We start from the raw sequence: 25,403 nt of genomic DNA, 5'->3' as shown, positions 1-25,403 counted from the left end.
GTCATGTTTGAGGGGTGCGACACGAGCTCTTGCGCGCGTGTCTTTCACTCGCCGCGGTTCATACCGAAATAGCGGAGTGTCTTTCATTTTGGCCGCGGGCCGGCACGTGCGCGCTGCCGGAATGCGCGCAGTCGCGTCTACGCGTGTATTCTCGGGGGCAACCGTTATTATATCTCGCGTATGTTGCTCGTTATTGCCGGTGCACACGCGTGACGGTGTTCCTTTTTTCATGGCTCTCGCTCGCGCTCGCGAGCGGCTGATAGTCCGTCGGTAATTAAATGCAACGAAGTATCCTTGGGAAATGCGGAACTCGATCGCGAGTCGCGAGAGAAAGAGAGACCGAGAGAGAGAGAGAGAGAGAGAGAGAGAGAGAGAGAGAGAGAGAGAAAAGGATAGAAGAGATGGGAGAGGAAATATACAGTAATAAAATAGAGTGTGCATCGTTCGACTGCACTTTTCCGGTCTGTTGACTTCGAAGCCGGGACTGAACGAAGGGCTGAAACGTGCGTGACAAGCTCGCAGGGCTTTTGACGAGATATTACGAACGTTATGCTCATTTCGTTAGGCGTAACTCGTTGGATAATATCGCTTTTGTTCCTTTGATGGTGAGGCATAAAGAAAGTCGGAAAGAGAGGAAAGTCGCAGAGAAAGAAAATAAAAAGTTACACCTAACTGCAGAGACATCGGCTTTGAATGTTCCGTAAGGACTCGCCTAACAAGCGAATACATCAATGTTCATCACCGACAAAGTTATACTTCCGATTCATTGGCCACTCCCTCTCTTTGCTACTGATTGAACTTATGAAGAATCTTTGAATCGCTCCTCTGCATCGCCCCGAAGTTCGAAATTGTCGAATCAAAACTCGCATGGGATTACCTACTCGCGCACGTCACGGTGCCCCGAGAACGATCGCGCGTGTGTTTCCGACGTTTCCGCGATCGAAGGACGCGATCGCGAATCGCGCTAACTACGTGCACTCGCGGCGTTTAGACGCGCATGAAAACTGCTGAGATAAACGCGCGTACGTGCGCAATTTCCGAGCCGGCTGAGACTGAGCGAGCGTGCCGGGTCACCAAGCTGAACGATCGCGCGCGGCTCATAAATCCTTTTTCGTACGACCGCGGAAGCGCGACGTAACGATTCGTCGTAACCTCGATTCGGCGCATCGGGGTGCATCGAACCTCGACGCTCCGATCATCCGCGTGAATTGGGCATCTTCTCCGCCGCCGGCGAAGTTGCGCCGCCGGATGCATGCGCCTCGCGCACATCCGGCAAAATAATCGAGATAATCGTTAATTGAAAGTGGATTTTATAACAAGCGTGTGATTGATGGGCCGCCTTTCATCTCTCAGGCCTCGACTGAAACGCGCCTCAGCCGCTCGCTCTTGTGTCCGATTCGAGCTACGGAACCGTTTGACGGAACTGTTGAATACACCCGAGTTGCTTGGAGCGAATTATACCTCGTAGAGATCGAATAGACGGACAGGATAGGCGGAAGGTAGATAGATGAGCAGATAGATAGATAGATAGATGGATGGATGGATCGCATTTATCGCGCTGTGGAACAGATTCCCCTCGAGCGCGCCAAAGAACAGAACAAACAGAAAAACAGACTGCGGAAATCGTAAGACATCATACGAATCTCATCGGCCAACTCTGAACGGATAAGAACTCCCTCGCCCCCGAGTCGCGAGGGTGAAAGGGGGAAAAGCCAGACAGACGCAAATGGGAGGGGTGGATGCGGAAATAAGAACAAGACGGATAAAAGAAAAAAAAAAAGGAAAAGAAAACGAGAAAAAAGAGCTCGACGAAAATCAGAGAAAGATTCAAGATCGAGGGGAAGAGGAATCTCGAGGACACAAAAGCGCGCGCGAGAGAGAGAGAGAGAGAGAAAGAGAGAAAGAAAGAGAAAGAGAGAGAAAGAGAACGGCGCCGCGGCAGCGGCGGCGGAGGGACGGAGCGTGGCACGCGGCGTGGCACACTCCGGCGACCGCGGTCACGCGGCGTAGCATTGAGGAAGGTCAGTGAGAAGGCGCGCTCGAAGGCGCGCGTAGGTAGTCTGTGCCACACCGCGCCGCTTCGGCTCCGGCTTCGCCCACGGCGTGTGCTCGCGCCGTACAAAACGCGCGCGGCCGCGCTGCAGTGCGACCGCGACTCCGCGCCGCGTCGCGCTCTTTAACGCTCCTTAGCGCTCCCGCTAAAGCTGATCGAGTGTCGTTCGTCCCGCGTTTTCCGCGTCCTCCGTCTCTCTCTCTCTCTCTCTCTCTCTCTCTCTCTCTCTTCCCCTCCTCCTCACTCCCTGTCCCTCTTCCTCTCTGTCCTCTGTGTCTCGCGTCGATTCTCGTCCGCTGTGATTCTCCCCGCGTGCGTCGAAAGCGGGCGAAAGAGAAGTTCGGTGTGTGTTGTGAGTAAGCGCGGTGAGTAGGTCTGGTGAATAAATTCGTGAATCGTCGAGTGCGATTACAATTTCATTGTGCGATTAATCGATGGCGTAGACAAGATATCGGTGTGTGCTGCGGGCAAGCGGCGGTTTTACGCCGGAGACTGTCCTTTCCGCGTTGAAGATACTTCAGGGGGTTGTAGATTCATCAGCCGCTGAAAGCGCTTAATCGTTTCGGTAAACTTTAACGCCTTATCGTCCGCATACGCGAGCGCTAATCCTTGACACAGGGTCACAAGGAGATGTGAGTAAAAGCGCCTTCGTCCGCTTCGATCCGAGCGATTTCGATCGACGAGAAAAAATCTGTTCCCCGTTTCTCTTCGCGATAGCCCACGTCGACGAGTCCCCCTTCCCCCTCCCCCCCCCTCCCACGTTGAGACCAGCGCAGAGCGAGATTCCGAGAGTGCGTTCGTCGGGATTGCCGATGAAACCGAGTCGAACTCGCGGCTCGAGTGAAATCTCTGCGGTTGGAACGAGTGTCCGAAACGCGCCGTCTCCGCCGTTTGCGTCAATCCGGGACTCGAAAATTAGCGGTGCCTCGATAAGCCTGTTAATGACGTCGCGTCGTTCGGCCCGAGGCCGAAGGCAGCTGGCATCTTGCGAAGCGTTCCGTCCGGCTAAGCCCGTTGTGCATCTCCGTCCGTCCGTCCGTGTATCGCTGCGTCGCGCGATCGACGTGTGTCCAGTCGATATTGCCGGGCCGCGTGCGTTTCGTCCGCCGGGTGGCGCGTAAATTTCGCCAGGACAATGTCGAGCGGCAGGCCGCTGTCGCGCCGCTGATTCATCGATGTGTCATCGTGTCTTGATTCGCGGGCGTGTGTAACGCGCGAGCTGCGCGACGCATTTTTGCTCGCGAGTAGATCGCGTCGGGCGCCCGACCTCCGACGGCGGCCGCGAACCGGCCGCGAACCCGAGGCGAAGCCCGACCTGGTCTAGCCGTATCCGCTACGCTCGGCGAAGCTGTCACCCACCGTAGGCGTCGGCGCCGAGGCTGCGAATTCTGGGACGTATCCTGGAATTATAGGAGCGAAACGAGGAGAGTTTAATCGCGCGGAGAAATATTCTCAGGCTCCGATTGGGATCCGTGATCTGATTTTGCATTCCCCTTTCCCCCGCGCCAATAATCTCTGATTAGGAAATTTACGTGGATTCAGCTTGCAGGTGTAACGATCCGTTCCGCTCGCGGCCGAAAGCCGCACGATTTACGGGAAGCGCGTAGTGAACGGACGCGAGTAGCGACGACGGTTCACCGTGGATTAAAAAAAAATCAGTGGGTCGAACGAGAACGAGGGAGAGAGAGAGAGAGAGACAACGCTTGTACGCTGGGAATTACATGTTTCCCCCGCGTTTCGAGGGACACAAGCGATAAATAGCAATTACGCCGAATTACGTCGGAAGCGCGCGTCCGCGATGGCGACGCGTTAAAATAACCGGATGTATTTCGGCGGCGCACTGCCACGCCCCGCGCTCTGCGGGAACTCTCGGCGGCCGGGATTCACGTGCTTTTACTTAATACGCGATTGATAATTGAATGATCGATTGGCGACATGCGCACGCTGATCGATCGAATTTCCACGAATACCGTCGCGCGGAAGAACGTGACATTTCCGACGCCATGTTTAAGAAACTTATCTCTGTGCTCCACTCACGCGACACTAATTAACTGATGAAGTAAAAATCGCTGCTCGGTCTACTGACTGGTCGTGATCCGGCGGGGAGATGTTTTTATTTTTCATCCCCCCTATAAAAACAAACTTCCGACGCCGCCACCGCACGTTCGCGCGCGTTTCCTGCGGATCGGCCGGCTCCTTCGACGAGACCGATATCGCGAGCGCGCAATCGTCACGGGCTGTATGTTCTGTTGTGCAATTAGAGCCGATCTGCGCCAATTACGTAGTCGAGCGCCCGTTAAAATTGCGTTCTTCCCCGTCGCTAATTGACAACGGCGTTACTCCGTCGTGGCGATTTACAGGTGTCTTTCGCACGCGACGCTCGTGTTATCGAGACCGATGCGCAGACGCGCGCGCGCGCGCGCGCGCGCGACAAATAGCCGTTCCTCCCGCTCGTGTTCGCCGGCAATTAATCGGCTCAGCCGACAAATGAAATTATTTCTGTGCTGCTACGGTACTTCGCTCCTCGCACGCGCGGTAACCGTAACCGGTGTACTTGCCGCCGCTTGAATAACCGTAGCGGCCTGAACGGGAGAGGCACTCTTATGACAAGTCGCCGTAAGAAAACTGCCCCGAAGACGTTTCTCTTTGTTGCTTGAATTAACACGTCGCCGCCTTCGGGTCTCGTCGGGTCTCGGCATCCTTGTGTAACCAGCGTGGCGCCAATTTGTCAAATATAATTGAAGTTGACTCGCGGCTGCGTGGAAAATTCTTTTCTCACGTCAGCTGCGCGAGGTAACGTTTGCCTATCGGCAGTCGACGTCAGTCAAGAGACACCGATTGTAGCATTTTTCTTTGCATTGCATATAATCTGTCAGAGTAAGTTCTCCAAGTTGGCTTGTTTGCGATATCAGATAAATTCATCGAGCGGAGCTTCACGTTCCTCGGAGACGCGGATTTCTTCATTCCCTCATTTTTTCTTCGCCAGGTGCGACGGTGTATCCAGCGACGTGTTACGCGTGTTGTCCTTTGTGTTAAAACCGCCATCGCTTTCGCGGACCTTGTAGCGGAGCGACATAGTTTTCACGTGAGAGTCGTTTCGAATCCCGTTTAAATTTCGCCGGGACAACCGAGAGTTTACACGCGTATGCGCGCACATATACACAGCCCCAGCTATTTAATTTGCGCCTACGTGCGTCGGGCCTTGTTACGCGAATGGCTCCCAACCACTTGCGCCGTTGGCCGAGATTTTCGCGCCCGTGTAAAGCCCGTCGCGGACAAACGCGGAAACTCTTCAGCCGGGTCGCGCGAAAGGGAAAATTGCTGGCGCCGTTTAATTTTCCACGGTGGCGCATTACGCGACGACAACGGCTAATTCTTGCAAATTAAAGTGATACGCACCTCCCGACACTGATAAATTATCAGTGAGAGACGAGAAACGCTCCTTTTCCCTCTCCAAGCTATCTCATCATATAAGATAAATCGACCGCCGGTTCGAATTCTTTCGCTTTCAGGCGTTTCCACGAGTTTTCATGATCCAAAACTGGGTGACTAAAATTTTGCCCTTCCTTTCATCTGTCTTTCTTGAAATGTCGAGACACTTTTCGTTTTCTGTTTCTCAACAAAATACAGCAATTGAAAGAATGTATTTTAAAGAATTTTAAGAATGTATTTAAGTCGCACGTAATTCATTAGAATGCAAATTTGACCGCTTTCACGTACGATTTAATTAAAAGTAACGTCACATTCATTTGGACGTTTAATTTCGTAAAGAAGAAAAAACGCGCACACGCTTGAGCTTATTTCGTGTTATTTAATTCGTGTATTTCAGAAAAATAAAACACGTATTTATACACGTTGCGCAAAATTCGCACGTACATTTGTCATCGCATATTCTGACCCGAAGAACGCACGAATCATCACTCATAACATCAGAAAAATTCGCCAGCTCTCTCGGAATCTCCTTCAGTCCCGCATCCCGTGTGAAAGGAGCACGCAATCGCGTGCTCTGCTCCACAGAGTTCGCGAATAAATACCGCGTTCATGCCGTGATGATCGCATCCCGAGGTATCTCTCGTTAATTTCGTCCGCCAGCGAAGATCTCCGAAAAGCCCGGAGCTCCGCGAGGCTCCGAATCTCCGGGCGTACGCTCTCCGCCTCCCCCCACCCCACCCCCCACCTCTCTCCCGCCGATTTATCGGACTATCGGATCACCGGTAGTTCAATTTTCTCGGTTTTCGTCGGGCTCTCCCGGACTTGGGCGATTACCGTTCGACCGGCACTTACAGGATACTCGAGCGTTAATAACAAGCGCGTTCAGCAAACGAACGTTTCACGCCGGGGATTCGCGCGGAAATTGCCGGGCCCAAGAATCGGAACGAGGCGATCGGTATCCAAAGGAGCGCTCGGCCAGCCGACTGCGTGATCGTGCGAGCTCCAACGACGCGTGCGGAATCAATTAGCCGTGTGACCTCCTCGTTCGATGGAGTCGACACCGCGTCGTAAACGGAAGTCTTTCCAGAGTGTCTTTCGCGACACGTTTTCTAATGTGTATATATATACAGGGTGCTAAATTTCAAACGTAACAGGTAAAAAGTCTCGAAAACTATGAAAGATATAAAAAAAACTAAAACACGTGTTCCATGATTTCGAAGGGGAAAGAGAATGGCATTATCAGTTTTTATTTGGAGGGCATTTTCAAGGTCAGTTGAAGGTCAATTTTTTTTTTTTTTTTTTTTTAATAGAAAACGCAATTTTTTATCTTTATATCTTCCTTTTCTACCAATTAATTTGAACAACTTTTGTCTGAAACATTTTTTTATTTGCCTAATATTTTTTGAAATATTTAAGAAAAACTTGGTAACTTTTTCAACATTTAACTTACGATAATCTCGCTAACTATTCGTCGAAAGAAAAGATAGTATTAGACTTTTTTATTTCATTTACTATCAAGAATATATTACTAGGAATAGTGTCCTAACTGTTGTTAACTTATCGACCTTTGGAAATTTCAAAATTATTAAATTAAAAGCAGAAAAGAAGATATAAGGCAGAAAAAGACGATATAATAAAGAATTGGGCTTTCTATTTAAAAAAATTAAGTTGACCTTCAACTGATCTTGAAAATGGCCTCCAAATAAAAAACTGATAATGCCATTTTCTTTCACCTTCGAAATCATGGAGTACGTGTCTTAGCTTTTTTTTAATATCTTTCATAGTTTTCGAGATTTTTTACCTGTTACGTTTGAAATTTAGCACCCTATATATGCGGAGGAAGAAGTCGCTGCAGAGAGATCACCAGCTGAATGAAATACGCCAACTTCGCGATCACAGCAGTAAACGATGGATTCAACCACGTCAATTTATATCTGGCGGCGAATATTTCTCCTTGTAGCGGGCGGAGTTGAAACGGCTGATAAATTGAGCTCCGATAGCAACATCAGTTGTCCCTGTTACGAAGGAACAGCTGTCGCTGCGTCTCGACTCCCTCAGCAGCATTCTTTTTCTTTGTGTAGCAACGCGGTGCATCTCGCCGAATGTGAGAGCGATAATCCCGGAAACGCGATAAAAGCGAAAATTTTCAATGAAACTTTATGCCGTAAATTTTACAACAAATAGAAAGAGTTGCATAGTGACGTAATGAAACAAAGTGAACGATTCTTTCACCTGTATACTCTGGAGGAAAAGAGAGACGGGGAGATTTCGCTCGCGGATAAATGAATCATCATTCGCGAGGAAAATGGGTATCTACGTATTTAGGGAGAGGGGGAGAGAGAGAGAGAGAGAGAGAGAGAGACATTATATTAACACAGAGTGGCCGAAACGTATGACGCATTCGGCCTCGGTCTTATCGGCCAACGGACGCCGTTTAAGCAGCGGGTTCGCTCCGTTATCAGCGACAGACGGCGCAGATTAACCCCGCCATCGTCGCGCGGCGGCGGGGGGAGGGGGGCGCGTAATTCTGAATGGCGACTGAAAATTCGCCTCGTCGCTTTGTCCCGGCAATTATCGCGACGCTTATTACGCGCGGGGCCGTTGGTCGTAGCAGTTATTATTCGGGCGAGATAACGAGCTCATTAATAACGTCATTGCGCGAGGGCGTACGACGACTGGCGAGCTGCAGTTCGCGGCGATAACGGCGAACCGGGCCTTCGGCTGGGTGCTTGGCTGCTTGCACGTTGCCTTCGTAGACTCGCGCCAAGTCTCGCGAATCTGCCCTCGGGAACTTGGCCACAAGTTTGCCGACGTGAAATGCGAGCATCTCCGAATGCAACTTCTCTTTCTCTCTCCGAAATGTTTATATATAGGAGAATCGTTTATTTCATTTTATACACACACACACACACACACACACACACACACACACACACACACATTTTCCTCTCTTTTCTGTGAAATTTACAGCGTAAAGTTTCAAAGCGCACTTTTTTTTCTTATTTTTATCATGAATTTCGCAATTGGCATTTTTGTTCGTCATATCGCGACTCGCGAGAGATGTGAATGATACTTCACTTCCGTTTGTACATTTTTCGCTTCGTCATTGCGCTTTAGGGAATTGTGCGCATAATAAATGTCGCTGTCTCTTTTCTTCCTCTTCTCTCTCTCTCTCTCTTTCTCTCTCTCTCTCTCTCTCTCTCCCCCCTCTCTTTCTTAGCGCATTTGGTCGAGAATACCGCGACGGAGAATTTCCGAGACGCTGTTGCGAACTCGCACATAATTTCGCGTCCAAGTTCTCGTTAGGCGCCGTTAAGCGGGTCGAACGCGTGTCGGTGGGTCGTGCGCGCGTTGATTATACGAGAACGTTTTGCCGCGCGACTGCATTCAGCTGGTGCCCTCGTCGTCGCCCACGCCGCGGCCCTCTCTCTCTCTCTCTCTCTCTCTCTCTCTCTCTCCCTCTCTCTCCGTCTCGTTCTCACCTCTCGCTGCATCCGCTTTAATAATGGTTCGCCGTTGAGTTATAAGACCGCATTACGATCCGAAAATCTGCTACGCGCGACCTCCCACTCACTCTCACTCCCTCCGCCTGGCCCCTTATTTTTCCTTCATGAATTCACTTTATGAATTTAACAGCGGCGGAGTATTAGAAGCCCTCTCTCTCTCTCTTTATACGCGAGAAATTGTTATCGGTTCACCTCTGCGTTTACCTTTAATGCCGCGAGGCGGCCGATTAATTTAATCGTGAAACGCCCGATGAGACGAGAGAATGATTCAGTGGCTTTCTCGATGAAAAGGGAAGTTGGAGAGAATAGAAAAATTCTGCCGCGCTAGAAGCGCTTTGCCGTGAACTCCGCTGAAATCGCGCCAGTTCTTCCGGTTGGCTTTAGCAACGTGCGCAAAATAAAGGTGGAACTTAGAGCCGCGTACTTCTCGCAGTCTCGCGCTTCGCGATACATTTTTTACGGACATTAACGTAAGCGAAATTCTTGTCTGCTTGCTTGGCGTGTTTACCGCAGCGTCGAAACTCACCTTCGGGCATACGTCGGCCGCGCGTTTAATTATGCCATTAAACTTTGCGCAGCGCGCAGAGTCTCACTGTTCCTTTCACTCGCGAGTACTCGCCAAGCCGCGGGGAGTATTTCAAAATACAAGGAATGCGAGAGCCGCGTGTTGACTCGATGAGACTGACTTACGCCCTGCATATCACATCGAAACAATCGTCATCGACACAGTCGAATTCCTGATGAATTCCTTATATTTTAGGCAGGGCGAGGTATCGTAAAATAATTATAAAATTATTTGACAAATTCAAATAGTGAGATTATTATTTCAAGATTACATCCAATTACTTCAAATTTTAAATGGAACTTACTTTGACTTGAATAAAATCATTTCGCTGTCGTGAAATGATTCGAAATTATTTTAATTTGCAAAATGACGAGTCATTTGACGTAAATTCTTTTTTGAAAAATAATAAATAAGGACGTACGAAGCAAAATGAGTTTCTTTTCTCGTAACTTAAAGGCGCACGTAGGAAACGGAGCGGCGATTCGTTTATCGGATATTTGCGAAAAATTGTGAAATTTTATTAAAAATATGATTAATCCGCGAACTAACTTGCAAGAATTTAATCTTGTTTTCAATTCGGTTTTCAACCGAACGGTCCCGATGCTTCCGTCGCATCGATCATGGCAGCCGCGAAGCTTTCCGGGGGATCCCGCGGGAACTTCTCGGCAGTTCGGGAGGTGGTTAACTGCAAAATTAACCAGCTCGCAGTCGATCCAAACCCCGACACGATTCTCGCGACAAGTTGCTTCGACGGGCAAGTGGCAGCGGCGCTTGCTGTGGCTATAAAGGACGTACCGAAAAGTTGTCACGCGCATCTCGCCGTTAAAGTTGACCCACGAAATCGAGGCGCGAGTCGATCCGTTTTACGACTCGATCCGCCGCGAACAAATGACATGCGAGCACGACTGGCGCAACGTGGACCATTCCTGAAATTGCGATCCCGTCATAACGCCACCGCCAGCGCCGTAAAGCGCGCGACCGTGATGATGCGTCTGCGTTCGTATTCGCCGATTCTTCCTAGACGCTGACCCGAACGAGAGAGATCTGAGAACGACGAGGTACCACAAAAGAGATTTCCGTTCGAAGTATGGCCAAGATAAAGTCTACCCTCTCCGTTATTAGAAATCTTTAGGGAAGAAACCTCGAAAACCTTCCGCGCGAGTCGAAGAACATAGTGGACGAAAGTACGGGTGATAACGTTTCAAAAGTGTCGAAAATCGAAAATAGTTACATAGCATACATATGTATATGCATTTAATATATGCTGGGCTAAGAAAATAATGTAGGCAGGTACAGGTAGTTTCGAAGTGTGAAGCGAGCGGGCAAGGCGTCGCGCGAAATTGCACGTTCTTACGACAGGACGCCCTGAGGTAAACTCGGCCGATAGAATCGCGAACGAAGCAAATCTCGAAACGGAGATTTGTCTCGACGGAACAAAGCGACGGCGCGAACGGGTTCGGTCGATTATCGAGAGAGTTCCAGCGTACGAGAGCGCTCTAGCCGGCTTATCGAAGTGCGGCATTCGAAACGGAATGCGTAACGAGCAGCAGTGAACGGTCGGAACTATTCGACACGCGGAGTCCAACATGCCTCGAGGTTTACGTCAGCGCGAGGTGCCGCGGCGCGTTGAGTTTTCCGCGTTGTGTGTGTCGCGCGCCGTTCGCCGATCGTTATCGCGATCATAACTCGCGAAGCGTCTCGCCTGTCGCTTTATCGCCGCGCTCGAATCTCCGCCTCTCTCTCTCTCTCTCTCTCTCTCTCTCTCTCTCTCTCTCTCTCTCTCTCTCTCACTCTCTCTCTCTCTCTCTCTCTCTCTCTCTCTCTCTCTCTCACTCACTCACTCACTCTCTCTCTCTCTCACTCTCCCTCTCCCTCTCCCTCTCTTCTCTTTCCACTCGAACTAAACATCACGGCACGCGTAATAGCGGATGAATCGTAATGCGAATTTAATTAGCGCGACTTGCTCAGGTGTGTCGGAAATACGACCGAGCGCGCGAAAACGAGCGGCATCATCGTTGGGATATTTCGGCGAAGATAAACGCACGGTGGCAATCGGAGAATACACGGAGTTTCAGAAAGGATGGGCTGGCTATAATTTATATTCTCCTCGGCAAGACGAGCAACAAGATTCCGATAAACATGCCGCCCGAAATATTTAGTAAAGGAGTTCGAGATTGAAAGAAATAATTTCGATGTTCACGTAATACGTATAATAATGTTTATTCGGAAATATCCTATATATACTTTTCTTACCTTGGGATCTCGACCGGTCAATGTGCAATCGTGCGTCGCCAGCAATCTAAATATATAACTTGCGAATGATATAATGTCATGAAACTTGGCGATCAACGCGCGGTTGCGCCGCTTGCGAGCGATTTGAATGACCCACATGGGAAACTTGTCGGGATCTAATTAAGATACGTACATACAATGCGATTTCGCAAAGAAATTATGGACTCTCATTGGGAAACGTGCGTAAATCCCAGAGAGATAGAGGTATAGTGTTCGAAGTGAGCGAATCCGATCGGGGAACTAAACAGATCCCTAATTGCTTCCCCTAACATTTTCCCAAAGATTTCTTCTAGTTGTTTTTTGTTTCACGTAAAAATCGAGCAAGTATAAAGCACTTTGGTCTCCTATACTTTCCAAGTAAAAAATATACAAAAAAATGAAGACACGCTCGACGTGTCATTGAGTCATGAAGTTCATAAACGTGTAACTTTCTTCCTTTAAAAATGCGAACTTAACGGTTCGGGAGCGCGGAAGTTGCCCGCCGATGAAAATTGGAATGTACGAGCGGAGGACCGAAGTTTCTTCGTAACTCGTCGCGATTTCCGCGATGACCTCGGCCGAACGTTATTATCAGTGATCCAGATTTCCATGGTATCCTTATCGGCGGTGACGAGAGTCCCGGATACGTCTTGTGTGTCTCGCGTGACGACGCAAAAATCGTTACACACTCGGCCGTTCTGGCCGCGATTATAACGACCGCGGCCGCGGCGCGTCCTGGAAAATTGGCTAGGCCGCGTTGCATCAGCTGCGTATCTCCTGGGCCGTCGTCAGGTCGACTCGAGATGATAGTTAACCGTTAGAGCGCGTTTTACCACTCGTTCACGCTTTCGTGATTTCATCTCGCCGCCGTTTAGCCTCGAGCGAGCGAGCGTTGGTCTCTAACGACCGCGGTTCTTCGCCGCGGCTGACGTCGCCATTAGCAAAAATAACCGAGTCGTCGTTATCGAAAGGCCGCGTACCGCGTCGATCGCACGGCGGAATTCGCCAGGCGGACGTGGCATCCGCCACGTCTGTGCTAGCACCGAGACCAATCGGGACAACGCGCATCGGGTGAGAGATAATCGCGACCGATTAATCCGCCGGTCGCGTGTCGCGACCCGCATTAATGAGTTCCGCGCTAGTTGGCGCGCACGGCCGCCGCCATCGCTTTTCGCGCAGACCCGGTCGACAAGTCGATAAGAAATCGGAGTCGAGATGAAATCGTGCAGAAACCAACGATATCGGTTTGACTTTTCTGAAATTTTATCGCCAAGGTATTGTTATCATTATTTATTAAAATATTGTGCACTCGTCGATGATTTGGTCGTTACTCGGCTCGCGTCATGCGCTCAAATCGATATATTCATATATTTGTTATTATAGATAAATGCGTTGTTGATCGATAAACCTTTAGATATCCGAAAAATCCTCATCGAATCGATATTCGATCATCGACTTGCGCGTGCGAGCTCGCGCTGCGGGAGGGCTCGTATTTTACAGCGCTGCGAGTATTTGGCGCGACATCGGTATCGGCATCGCGCCGTGTTTCGCAGCCTGCGCACTTATTATCCTGCTCGCTACTTAACACCCTGTCCCCGATCCAATATCGGCGCGATTACAGCGAACGGAATTTATACGGCCTTATCGGCGTTAGCGAGAAGCGACAGCGTAAATACGCCGGTTAAATGCGCACCCCGCACGCCGCTGATTCCGCGGATTAATTAACCGCGGTATTGTTGAGTATTCGTTCGGGAGGGTGTTGATATCGCGGAAGCATCGCTGTGTATATATACGATCAATCTGTCGTTGATGTCGTTAATAGCTGGTTGCCGGTGTCGTCAATATCGCAGAACCGCCAGCTAGTGTGCGTATCGCGATATACGTGGAATGTCGTGTATACGCTAATGAACAAAATGTGGAAACTCGAGCCTCCGAGGCTAAATATCACGCGATTGCATGTTACCGAGAGAATTTTGCAGGGCAAAACACGAAGAGAATGTTAAACAGATTTTTTTATTTTATATAAATTCTCCACGATTTTATACTATACTGGGTGAGTGCAAAAGTGTTGATGGATCTCGTGGTAGAAAAATGGACCAAATAATTTGGTTGAAAACGATTTGTTCATCATTCTACCGAGTAACCATCACTGTTTTCTGTTATCTTTGGTGTATTATAAACCTACATATTTAATAGATTGCGTGGCCATAAGATAACTACATCAGTCGCGACATTCTTGAGAAACTCGTCGAAACTTTTGCATTCGCTCAATATTTTCTAGCAACGTGGATATAAACTTTTATATGTCAGCAGAGTTTGTCTGAATAAAAGGGACACAGTATTTTTTGACAATTGGTTTCACATATACAATTCTTCAAAAAAAAAACATATACATATATGATATAAATATAAATAATATAAATAGAAAATTTAAGGCAAAAGGGAGAGAAAGAGAGAGAGAGAGAGAGAGAGAGAGAGAGAGAGAGGGAGAGAGAGGGAGGGAAGGAGAGGGAGGAGAGGATAATAAATTAAGGCAGACTGTCGGTGTGTTGTTACAAAGTTTCATAGCGAATTTTACCGTAAAGTTCTTTCTGCTCGCAAGGCGAAGGTAGAATATACCTCGGGAAGAAATATAGAATTGAATAAAAGCAGCCTATGTGTGTTCTCTCCGCCGCACTCTCTGCTGGCGGACTTTCGAGTTTCGGAAATTGGAGAGTCTCTGGAGCATGTAGATTTCTCCCTTTCGTATTGTTAGATCCTATACTCGGATACACAAATATTTCGCGGACGAGTGCTTTTCTGAAAGCAGCTTCCCGCTACTTCTCGTCCTCTCTTCCCGAAAAGGTCGAGCCAGAAAATCAGCGGAAAGTTGAAAGAGTCGAGTACACCTGGCCGAAACGATTGCACCAGATTCGTCTTAAACGATAGAGTCTCGTAGGATATTAGGATCCCGTGGGAAAGTTTCCCATATAACTTTTGGCTACGGCAGCTGTGGCGCACGAGTGCTCGCGAAAAGTTGGCGAAATGTTTGTCTCCGAGCTCGGCGGGCTGTCGTTTGTTCCCGCGATATCTGTACGTCGCGTTGCGGGACGCGATGTTGATGCGCTCGACGTGAAACTTTCGCTGATTTCGCTTTTCGACCGGCGCGCACGTGTGTGTTCATTATCGGCGCGTTATCCGCCCACCGATAACTCATTACGATTCACGAATCTCTCGTCGACACGCTGTCGATGAGATTGACGCGCCGCGCTGTAAATACGATGAATCCGAAATCGCAAAGTGGTCCCCGCGTGGAAAATGCACCGAAAGCGTACGATTTCGCAAAAGTGCTTAAACGAATTTCCAAAAGTTAAACGATGACATTAAAGCGTTATGTCTCGGACGATTTTAAAGATCGCTGTTTACGAATATGAAGTCAAAGTCGTTCAAGTTTAAAACGATGGGCCCGATATGACGATAAAATTATAATTTTATTTTGTCAGAAGTAAGCTGGCTAATATCTGAAATCTATAAAATAACAAAATAACGAATACACATGTTTTATAATGATAAGTTGAACAATATGCGGATAACATTTCGTTCTGGTCATCTACATTGGTTTGACGACTCGTTACTTCAGATTTTTATTCTTAAAATTCACCAGAGCGACCTCGAAAGCCCCAAGATACAACATTTCAAAGTTTTCGCAAAACCTTTACTTCTCTTCAGCTTTGTATCAGCTATATTACATTATATTTACATCCGTCATTTGAATTTTGAATATTCAAGCTCACCATCGAATAGAGCGAGCCCGAAAATCCAATTTGAATACCCAATTTGAGAAATATAGAATTACTGAATTTTAGAAATATATTAAGACATATTCAGGCGTTTCCGTCAATCAGGGGCCGTTTCACTGAGCACAGTTTGTTAAAAAAAAAAAAGACGCCAGCTTTCCTGCTTCATCTGTCTCTCACGATGAACGGGTTCGCGACGGATTGCGCCGATGTATCATCGCGCGACGATCTTAATAGGAATCTCCAGAAATTCCCCATGGTGGCCTCGCTCTCGGCTGTTATTTATCCTCGCGCTCGCGCCCCATTGTTGCCTGAATCCCGCGCGGGGAAAATTATTGCACCGCGGACGCGATAAACTAGGATCGCGGGAGGGGCGGACTGAGAGGAGAGAAGCTCCGGAGGAAGAGAGACGGAGAGAGAGAGAGAGAGAGAGAGAGAGAGAGAGAGAGAGAGAGAGAGAGAGAGGTTTTTCCTTCTTATTGAGACGCCGGCGCGCAGCAGTCGCTGCCAGTTTTGATGCATCTTGCGCGCACTTATTATTTCGTCGCGTACGCGATAACGTTATTATGTCTCGGTGTAACGACACGCTCTTCCTGTCGCGATTCGCGCGAAAGAAGTTGTCGCGACGGCGCCCCGGAGGACGCGAACTCCGTCCGTAATATTCCGCGGATGCGGGCGTCGGCGAGAATTTCTGAGTTGGAATAAGCGGATTGCGGAAACGTCGCGTTACGTACGAGCTCGGACTTTGAAATTCTTAGCCAAGCGCGCTATGTTTCGTCCTGCGTCTCTCTTTCTCTCTCTCTCTCTCTCTCTCTCTCTCTCTCTCTCTCTCTCTCTCTCTCTCTTTCCCTCTCCCTCTTCTCTGTCCTTCTATTCTGTTCACGGTGCTGTCTTTGATTCGACTTCTCTCGCGCGAATATGTATGTGTGTGTGTGTGTGTGTGTGTGTGTGAGCACACATGTATGTTTCCGCTTGTCGTATCTAATCTGCGCCGACGATGGTCACGGCAAAGTCAATGTTGAATCTGGAGCAGCTCGAGTATTGTACGTTTCCCCTCTGCTGCGAGTTTTGTCAATTTAAACTTGGATACTTTCACGGCCAAATTACGAAATATCGATGCTTCGTACGAACACGATGTTTAATTCATGGAACACTGAGAGAGCTCGAGCTATCATTTGCGTAGATTCCAAAGTACGCTCGAGAGCATCTGGTACGAATATTTTTCTAGCCAAATCGCAAAGCACCGGTGCTCCGCTCCAGCGACTGCGACATCTCATTTCCAAAAGAAAAGTAAGAAAGACAGGTTCGGGTAATGACCTGTGCAGACCTGAGAAACTCAACGCGGCGGTGTAAACGCGGGTTATCGCGGGATCTTCGCAGTCTTGTTCAAAGCACATTGAATTTATCCGGCCGAGCATCTCCATTACAACATCTCTCTGCTCCATTTGAAAGTGAACAAGTGAATTATTAACAGAGCAAACGGAGTGCAAATGCATCGCAAACGAGCCGCGGATGGCGCGTTGTGAGGCGTGCAGAACGGGGACCCGCTAACAAAGTCGCAATTCGGGAGCGGCCGGGTGCGGCGTGGGCTATCGAAGAATCTTCGGCGAATAATTCATAATTTAACTTTGCGCGGCGTAATTTCAGTAGCGTAATGATCTCCGCGGGAGATAACGAAGCCACTTACGACGGGATTATTTTCCCAACGAGAGAAATTATTCCGAACTCGCGGATTGTTCCGCGGCCGCTGGACGATTCCGCGAAAGAAATTTCGCTGTTAATTAGAAAACTTTTTCATCTTATCAGCGGAATAATAATCTGTTTTAATTCCCTATTAAGCCGCCGCGTTTCGTCGCGATGTTGTTGGGCTTCGTACGGCAAGAGAGATCCCAGCTTCCGTCCGCGAAACCGGAAATTCGCGATGCCAATCCCGCCGCGCGCGCGCGCGCGAACGCGATGTTGCAACGTGCTTTGTTAAATTCGCGAATTTTTGAAGATTTTTGCATGTTACGCACGCGCTCGCTCGCTACGAGCTTTCGCGAGTGGCTTTGTACCGAGTCATTATTATAGATATCGACCTGCTACTGTTACGATTATTAACGCAGCATTGAATTACATATCGATGATTAACTCGAGCTTATAAGAACAGCGATCAAACATTTGCAAGCATAGAGAGAGTATTATATAATTTCCATCTCATATATATATATATATATATATATTATTTTTTTACTTTTCGTGCTTCTCCTAATAACGCGGAAATAGGCAGGCATCAGAGTTTTCCTCGCTGAGCAGTACGAGAAATCTCTGAACGGAAAGATGATGATAAATCGAAACGGAACGTCGCGTTTCGCGTTTCCCTGTTTTCACAAAAAACGAAAAAAAGAACGTCGTATTCGCGGGCGCGTTCGAACTTTTATTCACGAAACGTCGCGAATGAGAAATGACGAGGAACGGGTCGCTCAGCACTCGGCAGCAAGTGGCAAATAGACACACAACTGTGTATACATCTGCTCTCGAGAAAGCGTATCCCTAATTGTTTTCAGCGGAATAATTTATGCACGCCTCTCTCTCTCTCCCTCTCTCTCTCTCTCTCTCTCTCTCTGGCGAATCACGGCTTCAATTATATATTCAATTACAGCGGCGGCGCACGCGCGCCCCGTAACAGCCGCGATCTCTAATTAATAACATCAACAACGATTACAATATTAATCACTGCGGCGGAATTTCGTGAGCGCCACGGTAATTACCAAGATCGTGATTATCGAGTTGGCGCCTCGCCGCGCCTCGTATCGTATCGTAGCCGCCAAACAAGAACTCATTAGTACCGCGGACGTTACCCGGTTCGCGCGACGACTCCCTTTCCACGTTTCTTGTTCTCATTAGCGGCAGTCGCTGTTCGGATCGCGCGATCGTTTTCTCTTAGCGTAACCAGCCGTGGGCGGTGGGTATTTATAATCGATCATTGTCGAGACGGTACGCTCGCCTCCAAGTAACCTCGCGATCTTGTCGCTTCCCAAAGTAAGATTCGCCTCGCTCTGCACGATCCGGATTCTGCGAGGATCGAGGATCAACCGTGAATATGTCCGAGAATCAACAGTAGCGAACAAAATCCGTAAATCGTTCGCAAATCTCTCACATGATGAAGAGAAATTAGTCGACCCTTTGAGTCCCGGTTCTTTCATCCTGAAAATTTGGTGTAATTTTTTATCAGGTTTTTGTCCAGTTTTATTTAGAAAGTAGCGTCGGCAGGAGAAAAAATTGAAAAAGTTTTATTACCAAAAAATGAGGTACTTTCAGTTTTAGAGATATTCTATGCGGTATCTTGAAAAATGCGCCGGGAAACTCAAAGGATTAAAAAATTCGACCGGTGGCTCTTCTGTAAGAGGAGTTAACGTAATCTCTCCCTCCTCCCTCCCCCCCCCCCTCTCTCTCTCTCTCTCTCTCTCTTTCTCTCTCCTTTTCTCTTTTTCGGTGAATCGCTCATCGCAAATACTTCAATTTACGAGACGTCGCGCGTGCATCAGATTTTTAGTTGACGCTTCTGCCTCGGAAAGCACTTGAAAGCCATCCTATTCAAATTGCACCCTCGGCAGCTGCGTTACGTCGGTCGGTCCCGTTGAGGACAGCACCAAATTTCCGGGTCGAACTAACTAGATCGTCAAGCGCGTTTTCGTGAGCCGGTGCACGAAGGTATCCAACCTCTGGACGCGGTAGCCGAGTTAATTAGGATTGTCCCAAAGGACGGGGAGAGACGGCCGAACGAATTTGTAATTTCCCGGATTATCTTGTACCGACGTCTTTAATTGCGTCCGTCGCACACGGAATTTCGTTCCCTTGACGCGTCTCGTCCTTTAGCGAACGGAATCTGCCGGCTGGTGAGGTGCAGCCGCGATTCCTCGGCTTCAAACGCGCGACGAAGATTCACACGCGCGTGTCCTGATTTAGAGATGCAAATTATATTTGAACAATACATTGGCGTGGGAGTGCTCGCGTTATCTCGTCATGCGTTGAAAAAACATACGGTTTGATATATTTAGAAAAATATAAAAATATATATTGCGCTGTATATTAAAAAATATACGGTTCTGTATTAAATATACACAGATGAGTGTACACACAGATGTGCAGGATAAGGCGCGTAAAGAAGCGCGACGGATGAACATTTCTAAAGATATCGGCGGCCGAAAAGAATATATAATTGTCAGGCAAAATTTAACTATCAGCGTCGCACCTTTACGGATACGTTAATTTTTCTCCGCATGATCAAAGATATTGGAATTTCTTTTTTTTTAATGGGACAATATATTTTTAAACATTTGTCTCTGATGTATTTTCGTGGGGAAAATAGATAGGTGCGTAAAAAAGCGTGACACATTAAAGTAATACAACTCGTTCTCGTGAAATTTCGTTCCGCCATCGATATTTTTTAAAACATTCATGCGTTTTACACGGCTCACCCTGTATAATGTCGGCAAATTCGTTAAAACCGATTTATTCATTGCACTAGTCGATACGAACCGCGCGCAAAGATAGACGAACGAGCTTCGTCGAAAACGGAAGTTGCTTCTTCGCCGATCCTTCGGCGATGATCTAGGGAGTATCGATATAAGCGAAGTAATTAGGATCGTTAGGGAAGATAGGCGAGAGAAATGGAGAGCGAGCGAGACAGAGCGTGCTACGCGCGTTACATCCGTAATTTCCCGTAAAATCTTCGCTCTCTCTCTCTCTCTTTCTCCTCTGCCTCCGCTTTCTTCTTCTTCTTCTTCTTCTTCTTCTTCTTCTTCTTCTTCTTCTTCCACTCCTTCTTCCTCCTCTCCGTTATTGTCTGCCGGTGTATTGCGCTCCCGTGGGTCCGAACTTTATGAGCTCACCCTTTTCTTTTCCCGACGCTATCACGGCTAGAAAGCCTCCGAAATTGGATTATCCTTTATATCCTGCGCCAACGGCACGGCGCACCGTCGATGAGGAGGAGCCGAGGCCGCGTAATTCCGTGTCGCGTTTCGTCGCGCGACGCGCATCTTTGAAACGAAGACACGGAGATCCAGATATAGTGATTAGAGGTCGGTCGCGAAATGGAATTTGTATGAGAATAGAGAGACGTTTTACGCGCGCGGCGTTAACGTCGACGACGTGACGAACGTGGGGAGTTTTCGCCGGAGAAAGAGAAAGAGCGAGTGCGCGTATATGTCGTTAGCAACGAAAAAAACGTTATCGAGGACAGATTTACATTCCAAGCAGCGCGCGAGGTGCTGGAGCGAGCACCGAGCCCCATTTTATTTGTTTGCAAAAATTTATTTCTACGAAACACTGCAAATTTTATAGAATTTTATAGAAACGTCTGCGGTTTCGGTGAATATTGTCTGTCACAAGATAAATCTTATTCAAGTTCCACATACATGGCTCGAATAAGAGGGAAGAGTCGCTATTCGCGTCCCCGAACGCTATCAACGTCTCGTCTGGTCGTCGGGTCGATATGAAAAATTTGATGAGAACTGATCGCTCGCTTACTCCACGACACGGAGCCGTTAGTCACGAGGGTCGCGTTAATTCCGCGCGACTTTTTCATTTCGAGTCGTTTATTCGCGCACCGACGAGCCGGCGCGTTTTACGCGCGCCATAAGCGAAGACGCGGTAAATTTACCGCGCTATCGCGCGCCTGTCCCGCGCGGCGATAATTTTTTTTAAAGGCCCTCGAACCCGCATTTTGCGGCCCTTTGCTCCATCCCGTCCCGTTGCGCGTTGATGTTTATCGCATTTTTATTCGTGCCTTCGTCGCCTGTAAAACGAGCCATTCGAGATTGCGCTTCGGTCGTATCGCGCGCATAACGACAAGCAATTATCCGCCGTTAAATCAGCGCGTGAGGCAAATTCGAGAAGCGAGAAGGAACAAGGAGCGGAGGGGGGAGGGAGGGGAGAACAGTCGGAGGTATTTCGCGGGATTTATCGCGTCCCGGCGATAATTCTTCGGCAAACACCGCGGCGAGAAAATAATTCACGAGCCGCGTAATCCGCGTGCGTACAAGCTGAATCCATTTCCGGTGGACGTGGGAGCCGGCGGAAAATGAAATGTAAAGCGCTAATACGGCGCAACGTGGTGCATTTGGGGAAATAAAGGCAAGTAACTGGCCTCGCAGAATCCAATTTGAAAAAGTTAGACGCGTCTCGTTGCGACTGGGAACAATTTCAGTCTCGTACGTGTAACGAGCAGCTCGCCGCTGGCTGGCTGGCCGGCTAAAAATAATCGCGCGCCGTATATACAGGGAATAAAATATCTACGCGGAAGCATTTCTACGGATTACACCGCCGCCCGGATCGCTATTCTTCTCGTTGCGCTCTAATGAAGAATATGTTACTCGCAGCGTACGTGTATGTGTGCAAAAGGAAGAAAAAAACACCATGGAGAACCATGGAGAATCGCAGCGAAATCGTCAAGCTTCTGACTCGCTGACAGCTGACGGACAAAGGGAAAAATTTATTATTCGTGCACGGAAAGAATTTTTAAAAATTGCTCTCAAATTTCATAACCCGGGGAAAGCTCGTGCTTTGGCTTATCTGTTATCTTGTTAAAAAAAATTACTCTTTCCTTTAGCGAGATAAACTCGGCCGACGGTTTATTTCTGCGTTATCGGAAAGCATGATCAGACCGAGGGGAATTTGTATGACAAGGGAAGCTCATAATATTCCCTCCACGTAATACTGAAAAATTATATGTCGCCGAACGGAAAGGTTACATCTCGATGTCTCGTTATCAGATCAGCCGTCCGTCCGTTCGTTCGTTCAATATCTCTGCAGCTCTCTTGTACGTAAGATCCGCGTTTGTCCTGGATCCGAATACAATGTATCGAAATCGGAACGAGAGCAGAAAGAAAGAGAGAGAGAGAGAGAGAGAGAGAGAGAGAAAGAGAGAGAGAGAGAGAGAGAGAGAAAGGGAGGGAGAGAAAAGAGAAAAGAAGCATCGATGAGCGCCGACGTCGTCTTTAATATCGGAAACCTCCCGCGCGCGACCGGAGAGCGAGTTAGTCATCCTCTCGACCTCGTTTATGTAAATTCCAACCTTCCGAAGACCTCGCCTTGTCTTCCTGAAATGACCTCGTTCACGTGTTCCCGGATATTTTTAAACGTTTCTCAGTGCCGGACTAGCGGCCGCAGCTCTCTCTCTCTCTCTCTCTCTCTCTTTCTCCCCCTTCAGTCGTCCGTGGATCATCGCACGCGATTTTTCACGACGTTCCTCGCGGACGGACAAGCGAGAACAAGCAAGTGAACGGACGAACGGGAACGGTGAACCCTCCTGGAAAAACCGACGCGAATTTTTCATCATTTTTTTCCGCGGGTCATCCGTCGATCGACTCTCGCCCGTCGCCTCGTCGCGGGTTTCAACCGACGCGAAGACAAATGAACTCATTCCGACGGACATACTTGCGCCGCGTTTCCGAAACCGTCACGATTTCGCGCCGATATTTGCAGGAAGGAACAAATCAAATAAGACCCTCCGCCTCTCACCCCTTAAAGCAAAACCGGATATTTTTCGAGCAGAGACGTGCGGAATTACTCGAAGTACCAACTCTAACGTATTGAACGTTGTGAACGAACATACAGTTATACAGTTATATAGTTATATAGTTAATATAGTTCGATCCCGATGATCCGTCCAGAAAAATCTATTTCACAAGACTCGATGTCGCAAGTGACGAAATAATCCCCATAAAATGACGTTCAAAGGTAAAAGCAACGATGAAGAGAAAACTCGCGCGGCCGCGGAAGAAATACCGTCGGTAGAGTCGGCTTGACACGCAATGCGTCAAAGAGCGTGAGTGTATCGTTCACGAACATATTCACGCACAAAATGCGTGAGAGTCGGCAGGTGTGAGCATTTTAGAGTAAATTTCGCAGTTTCCAGCGCGCGTGCGCAGTCTCGGAGACTCGCAGTATCGACGTGAATCGTATTGTCGCGAGCGAAATCAGCAGCGCTAATCCGCGAATAAAGACACCTCTCTAGGCGTGACTCTAAAAATCGCTCGAGTATCATCGCTCTATGAACGCAGCCACGATTCGCCTTCTCGGCTTTTCATTCAAAACAATTCGCTCGCGCTTATTAAAGCGATCGCGCGTCGCGTTTGCGCGCCGACCAGGGTTCTCGAGATTCCATTCAGCGTAAATGTTTAAGGTGAAGGGGCGAGCAAAAAGCGGCGACCCTCCCCCTCGGGGCAAATACCGGACCGCGGACGAAGCGGAAAGTGGTCGCAAAGGCGATCTCCACGAGACGATGTCGAAGAACAGAGCTCTCTTTCTTTCTCTCTCTCTCTCTCTGATGTCAATTGTCCCAATTGCGCGCCCCGCGTCTCACCCCCGCCCCCTGCGAAGGGAGGAGGCACATTCTCGTTAACGTCATCGAACTCTTTTTCCACCCGCTGAATTCTACCCTCCCCCATGCTCGGTCGCGTTATTTTATCCGCCGGTCATCGATCGTCGCGCCTCTGTTACGAATGCATGACCGATCGCGATTGAAATAGCATTCGGCAAGCGTGAGACCGTTTGTGCGACAATTATGCGCAGATTCTGAAGCGCGATGGCCGATATCGAGCCTCGCGTTTTTCCGCAACGACCCTGAGACCGATTTTAACTCGGGAGTTCTCGACGCCACGAGCGAGACGGAGTCGACGATGGTTCATCGCGATCGTCGGGTGGTGCTTGATGATGCTGCTTCGTTAATAAGCATCATCGAGCCGGTAACGAATTACATTAAACTACTATCGGATCGCTAAAGAACCGCTATCGGAGCATCTTGGAATCGCTGCCGGCCCGCACCGTGAACCTCCCGTTATCCTCTCAGGACTCCCGAGTTGGAACCGGTCTTGCTGCATACTCGCCGTCGATGGCGCGACGGAGAATACTTTCGCGGAGAAATATCGGCTAGTGCATAAGTCTCGATGATAACCGACCCTTGCGGCAGTTCTCGCAGACATGTAGATGCATAATATACCGACGGGAATGGTGGACTGATGCTTTTCAACGATTGCTCGACGGAACGGAAGAGTCGTTTTTCACAGAATCGCTCGGTCCATTCTTCAGCTCGCCGAGATTGCTTCGCACTCGATCAGTATATTTGGGGCACCGCTTGAAGAATTCACGCACGTACGTTGCGCCGTTGTGCCGCGAGGATTCTCCGCGTAAATATAAGCGCACCGCGCGTCACATCGCTCGCGACGACGCGACGAAGTAACTCGTGCGCAGTGCGGTCGGACCTGCAACGAATCGAAATCGCAACGGTGATCCGCGCGGATTCATGACGATGTATCGTCCGTGGCGGCGCGGCGTCGAGTATCCCGCTTGATCCGAGACAATCCCGCGGCGTATCCCCCGGCCGATCGTCCGGGAAAATGACAAAGGTCGCTCGGTGCTCGCCCGAGGACGAAGCGGCCGCGAGCTGAGAGAAGGAGACAAGATACGCGGGTGTGTGTGTGTGTGCGTGTGCTGTGCGTGCGCGCGATGCCGCAGCAAAAGTTCCACTGCGGCGATTGCAGAAATCGCCTGCCCGATCTCACCAGCGACATGTGTCGGCTGTTGTCCTACCGCAGTCTGAACGGTCTCGTGAGGAACCGGACGGACGACGGGGGAAGCCAGAAGTGGCGGCCGGAGCAGCGAGAGGCCAACTCGCCGGCGCGCGAGGTCAAGGTAGGGGAGAGTTCGCGGAGAGTCGGGAGGGTTGTTCGGCGTTTGGGCCGCCGTGGAATCGGTTTCACGCTGCGGCTCAAATGCTTATTAACAAGCGAGAGATGGAAAAGATAATTCGCGGCGAG

General features: G+C 49.0%; 1 protein-coding gene across 7 annotated transcripts in view; it reads left to right on the top strand.

Moving 5' to 3' along the window:
* Positions 1–25,403, top strand: part of LOC105185347 (uncharacterized) — a 270,171-nt gene that overhangs the window by 126,000 nt on the left and 118,768 nt on the right. Inside the window, exons 1-2 of one of the 7 annotated variants that reach the window (XM_025300085.1) lie at positions 1,923–2,418; positions 24,639–25,278. The exons of 3 other annotated variants lie outside the window; for them this stretch is intronic. In XM_025300085.1, coding sequence (XP_025155870.1) covers positions 25,093–25,278 — 186 coding nt within the window. In that variant the 5' untranslated portion in view covers positions 1,923–2,418; positions 24,639–25,092. Of the gene's footprint in view, positions 1–1,922; positions 2,686–23,407; positions 25,279–25,403 lie in introns of those variants that run through there. 3 more of the 7 variants (XM_025300084.1, XM_025300083.1, XM_019842384.2) reach the window with 3 other exon arrangements.

Source organism: Harpegnathos saltator, unplaced genomic scaffold, assembly GCF_003227715.2.
Source record: "Harpegnathos saltator strain DR-91 unplaced genomic scaffold, Hsal_v8.6 scaffold328, whole genome shotgun sequence".
NCBI lineage: Eukaryota > Metazoa > Arthropoda > Insecta > Hymenoptera > Formicidae > Harpegnathos > Harpegnathos saltator.
Note: the sequence above shows the minus strand (reverse complement) of the source record. Positions and strands in the feature narration are given on the sequence as shown.